Source organism: Helianthus annuus, chromosome 14 (genome assembly GCF_002127325.2).
Source record: "Helianthus annuus cultivar XRQ/B chromosome 14, HanXRQr2.0-SUNRISE, whole genome shotgun sequence".
Classification (NCBI taxonomy): domain Eukaryota; kingdom Viridiplantae; phylum Streptophyta; class Magnoliopsida; order Asterales; family Asteraceae; genus Helianthus; species Helianthus annuus.
In genome coordinates this window covers 53153442-53158966 of record NC_035446.2, presented here as the reverse complement: position 1 = coordinate 53158966, position 5525 = coordinate 53153442, and the positions used below count along the sequence as shown (strand labels likewise).

The window sequence follows — 5525 nt, the reverse complement described above, 5'->3', positions numbered from 1 at the left end:
ATGAATATCGGAGTCTTCATGATGTTGATTCCGTAATCCAGCAACTGATTCTGTATCCAGAGAACTTGTGAACAGCAACTGTATGCCGCAGTGTATTCCGCTTGAGCTGTCGACGTGGACACTGTTGTTTGCTTCTTGCTTTGCCATGAAATCAGCCGATTTCCCAGAAATTGACATCCTCCTGAAACCGACCTTCGATCCACTTTGCAACCTGCATGATCGCTGTCAGAATAAGCAATTAAGTCAAAATTACTATCTTTAGGATACCAAAGCCCTAGTTTTGGTGTTCCTTTCAGATAGCGGAAGATGCGCTTTACGGCAATCTCATGGGATTCCTTTGGATTTGTCTGGAAACGAGCGCAAAGACAAACGGCCCACATGATATCAGGTCTGCTTGCTGTTAGATACATCAAAGATCCGATCATTGAGCGATAGAAAGATTTGTTCACCGACTTTCCCTGAGGGTCTAAAGTGAGCTCTGTTTGAGAGGCGAATGGCGTGCTTGCCACCTTGCAGTCATTCATATTATATTTCGAGAGAATGTCCCGAATATATTTAGCTTGATGAATCAGAATTCCATCCTCCCTTTGCTTCACTTCTAAACCCAGAAAGAAGTTCAGTTCTCCCATCATGCTCATTTCAAATTTTGCCTTCATGATAGATTCAAATTCTCTGCACAAGTCCTCGTTTGTTGACCCGAATATGATATCGTCCACATAGATTTGGACTAGCATAACATCTTCCCCTACCTTCTTGGTGAAGAGTGTCATGTCAATCGTTCCTCTGGAATAACCACAATCCAGGAGGTATGTGGACAAAGTTTCATACCAGGCGCGTGGGGCTTGATGTAGGCCGTATAGTGCTTTATCCAGCTTAAAATAGCGCCCTGGAAAATGAGGATCCTCAAACCCAGGAGGCTGACACACGTAAACTTCCTCCTTAACTTTCCCGTACAAAAACGCACTTTTGACATCCATTTGGAAGACCTTGAAGTTTCTGTAGGAAGCATACGCCAAGAATATTCTGATCGCCTCCAATCGAGCGACTGGAGCAAAAACCTCTTCGTAGTCGATCCCTTCTTCTTGCCGAAAACCCTGCACCACCAATCGAGCCTTGTTCTTGATAACCACCCCACGATCATCCATCTTGTTTCGAAAGACCCATTTTGTACCGATAGGAAACTTTCCTTCAGGTAGATCTACGAGTTCCCACACTTTGAGTTTCCTGAATTGAGACAATTCTTCTTGCATCGCTTGAACCCAGCTGGAGTCTTGAATAGCGTCTTCGATGTCACGTGGAACTGATTGTGAAAGAAAGGCTGCGAAGAGACCTTTGTTGATGCTAGCTGACTGCCCTCGAGTACGTACTCCTTCTTCCACTGCGCCGATTACATTTTCAAGAGGATGATTTTTGTTTGTCTTGTAACCTGCATTTGTCAGAGATTCGATTTGCTGCGGAAGGTTGGTGAAGTGTTCGTCGACATAGATTATTGGCGGATCATCGTCTTGAGTTGGCTCATTCACATTTGCCTGTGAAGAAGAAGCACCATTTTCTTGGGTGTTCTCAGGCGAAGTGTGACCATTTGATTCATTCACAGCCATAATCGGATCAGCAGATGATGGAGATAATCGAGTGGTGAAAGGAGTGAAACCAATGTCAGACGAGTCAAACAAGGGTTCAACTTGAACGTCTTCAACTGGCTCAGGGTCAGACACCGGTTCCGGAATTTCAAAGTTATTGAAGATCACACTCACATCATAGAACCAGTCAGGAGTGCTTCCAGTGTTGGTGTAATTTCCTTCTTGAAAGTCCACATAGTACGATTCAATCACCATCTTTGTTCGTTTGTTGTAGACACGGTAAGCCTTCTGAGTGGATGAATACCCCATGAAGTAGCAGATATCACCCACAGCTTCAAACTTGACGAGATTTTCTTGAGTGTTCAACAGAGTGCACGAACATCCGAATGGCCTGAAGAAATCTATAAGAGGCTTTCTTTTGAAGAGAAGCTCGTATGCTGTCTTTCCATGAGGTTTCACGATGAGCACCCTGTTCAGAACGTAGCATGCTGTGTTAACTGCTTCAGCCCAGAAGATAATTGGAAGCTTGGAGTCCACCAGCATGGTTCTTGCAGCTTCAATCAACGTTCTGTTCTTGCGTTCAGCGACTCCATTTTGCTGAGGAGTTCTGGCTGCACTGTACTGCAGATGAATTCCTTTTTCTGCGCAGAATGATATGAAGGTCTGATTTTTGAATTCAGACCCGTTGTCGCTTCTTATGGACTTCACTTTCCGTTTGGTTACATTCTCTATCAAGGGAATGAATGCCTTCAATATTTCAGCAGTCTCGCTCTTTGCTTCAAGAAAATACACCCACGAAAAACGAGAGAAATCATCTGTTACAACCAAACAATAAGAGCTTTTAGCAAGACTTTTAACACTGATAGGACCAAAAAGATCCATGTGCAGTAACTGAAGTGGTGCAGAAATCGTGTTCACTGCTTTGGTTTTGTGAGGTTTCTTATGCTGTTTTCCCTGGGCGCATGCAATACATTTTTCAGAAAATGGAAATTCTTTAATCGGAAGACCTCTAACTAAGTTTAACTTAGATAGTTTATTCATATTTTTGAAATTGACATGGCCCAGTCGTCTATGCCAAAGCAGTGACTCCGATTCTGAAGCTTTAGAGATAAGGCATGTTAGATTGTCATTTGTCTTGGCATTCTTCATGTTGAGCACATATGTGTTGTTCTGTCTTGGAGCAGTAAGCATGATCATTTCTGCAGGAACAACATAACCCGGCTTCAGGAACAGGCATTCCATGTCATTGAACAGCACTGAGATTCCTTTATCACACACTTGAGAGACGCTCATGAGATTATAGCATAACTCTGGAACATAGTTGACATTTTCCAGCGTGAGAGCTTCGGATACTACATCGCCTACTCCAACAATCTTTCCTCCCTTTTCGTCTCCGGCAAAGGACACGAAGTCGCCGTCAATAAAGCGGAAGTTCTTCAATAGTTCTTTTAACCCCGTCATGTGTCTTGAGCATCCGCTGTCGACGTGCCAGATGTATTCCATGAGCATTCGAAGCCATTTCTGAAGCTTATTCTGATATATACAAATATACAAATATACAGATTAGTTTGATTTAGGAACCCAAATCTGTTTCATTTCAAATCTATCGTGGTTTTGACCCACTTTGACCTCTTTTTGTTTCCAAAGATACGCAGTTGAATCAACCAGATTTTTAACAGATTTCTTAAGATAATTTAGTTGCTGCGTGACGTTTGTAATAAAATCATGTTCTGGTTTATGAAACTTTTTGGTTTTACAATGTTTCGCTGTATGTCCTAAATGACCACAGCGAAAACATCTTTTATGTCTGGGTCTTTTGGTGTGAGAAGATGATGTATGTGATGAGAGTCTTGAACTTTTTGCTTTCTTCATTTTCTTGTCCACTCTGCTTTCATCTTCGGGAAATTCTTCATCACTGTCTGAATCGAGTGAGCTTTCAGACGTGTCGTCTTTGCTTGAATTTTGTTCTTCACTTGCTTCATAACTTGAACATTCGAAGCTTTCATCACTTGTTGCTTGATCTTCAGTTGAGATTTCTGACTGCGAACTTTCTGATGTCTGTTCATCTTCTGTGGCAATGTCGCTTGATTCTACATTATCTTGATCTTCAGTAGCTTTCTTTTCTGATTCTGTCATACCTGTTCTGGAAGGAATAAATTCGGGAATTTCCTTTGTAAGGAATTTTCCAAAGCTATTCCTTTTTAATTCTGGCACAAATATAGGAGATTCACAAGCAACATTATCATCACGACACGCATAATTCAAACCATGACATTCAGACACATAAGGTTCATGATCACGGGTCTCAAATGTAGGCACATGGCCCTTACAGTCATCCACAGATTTAGTTTTAGGCACTTGGCCATTACAGTCATCCATCCTACTTAAACTATTACATTCATCCTTAACATTGTTTTTAGAACAATTCCAGACGAACCAGTTAACGGTGGAATAACTGTCGCCTGAATAACCAATTCCTATTTTTGACCCTCCGCAGTCTCCATCATCATCGCACACATCTTCTTTACACTCAATGGAATCTGCATCGCTTTTAGAACAGTTAGCAGTTGTCTCATTTTCATAAAATTCATTTTGTTCAACTGAGGCCTTTTCATTTATGAGATCATTTTCGGGATGAGGAGTAGGCATAGGCACGTAGTTTTTGCTGTGAGGCGGAAAGAAAAGTTTTCTTTCATTTCCGTGCCTATCCTTATAACCAATCCCGTCTTTCACAAACGTTGGTCGTTGGCAATTTTTGATGTCAGTAAAGGCCTTTTGACTGACATTCCATTTATCTATTATAATCTGGAGTTTGTTCTTTTCATTTAACGCTTTTTCTAACCTTTCAGTTAGATCATTTATGATAAAATCTTTTCTAAACACAAATTCTTTAAGAGTTTGCATTTCAGCCAAAGTTGAGTTCAACTTTCTCTGATATGCAGCCTCATTTTGTTTAAGCTCATTATTAATTTTCAAAGCTTTGTCCTTTTGCCTTTCAAACTCCAGATTTAGGAATTTATAATGTGCCACGACATCAACGCATGCTTCGGAGCATAACTTCTCCTTGAAACTAAGTGGAATACTATTTACCAAGTCTCTGTCAGCCTTCTCTTTTGATGCATCTGCTTTCATGGCTGTAGCTTGAACCTTATCCTTTCCTTTCTCAGCATCTTTTTCAGCTTTATCACCAGACTCCACTGAAGGCAGAATACCTTTCAATCCCTGGTCAGCATCATTGTTTCCAGTTGGGATTCCCGTTGTCTGCTTCTCAAAGTGTTTTGCAGATGATTCACTAGAGATTTTGGCCATCAGTGCTTTGTTGACTTGTTCCTTAGCTTCAGTGATCTCTTCGCTCCAGTCATAGTCTTCAACAACCAAAGCCTTCGGTGTGCTGGGAGAAGCGTTGCTTTTGTTCTCTTCGGCAGTGATCTGTTTAGCAGCTGGAGTAGCTTCACTGTTTCCCTCTTTCAACATCGGACAGTCACGCTTGAAGTGTCCAAGATTCTTACAATTGTAGCACCTCAGCTTAGACTTGTCAAAACCAGCTTTTCCAAGACCTAATCGCTTGCCTGTCTTGTCTTGAAACTTCTTCAATCTCAGAGTGATCATGGCCATTTGCCATTTCAGATCCATCTCTTCCATATCATCTGGATCAACCTGATACATGTCTTCGGCAGTAAACATTTCCTTCCTCAATTCCCCAGACATTAGGGCTTCATAGCTGCTTAGGAAAGTGTTGAAGAGTGCCACATTCTCGGTTGAAACTTTCAGTGCTTGAGTATCGACAGTGATCGTTTTCTCGACAACTTGTGGGGCTTTAGATGCGCTTGCGGAAGCATTTCCATAAATTAGATCAGAAGCTTGTGGAGTAATGCCCCCTGAAGCGAGAAACGCTACATTCTTCAGTCCTGCTGAAGGTTGAGTTGCTTTAGGTTGATATCCAGC

At 41.6% G+C, this 5525-nt stretch overlaps 1 protein-coding gene across 1 annotated transcript; it reads right to left on the bottom strand.

The window, feature by feature from the left end:
• Window positions 1-3837: 3837 nt before the first annotated feature.
• LOC118486626 lies at window positions 3838-5099 on the bottom strand. Its single transcript, XM_035983204.1, has 2 exons — window positions 4671-5099; window positions 3838-4120 (listed from the first exon to the last, which is right to left on the bottom strand). Exons 1-2 carry the CDS (start codon window positions 5052-5054, stop codon window positions 4058-4060), a joined length of 447 nt encoding a protein of 148 aa, XP_035839097.1. The 5' UTR covers window positions 5055-5099; the 3' UTR covers window positions 3838-4057.
• Between the last annotated feature and the right edge of the window lie 426 nt (window positions 5100-5525).

What these genes read in the sequence shown, in the direction of transcription:
- LOC118486626 (XM_035983204.1), bottom strand. Translation starts at nt 5,054, where the DNA reads ATGTTGAAAGAGGGAAACAGTGAAGCTACTCCAGCTGCTAAACAGATC. An exon ending in AGAAGGCTGACAGAGACTTG is followed by an intron (nt 4,121 to 4,670) that starts GTAAATAGTATT and finishes AAAGCGATGCAG; the next exon opens with ATTCCATTGAGTGTAAAGAA.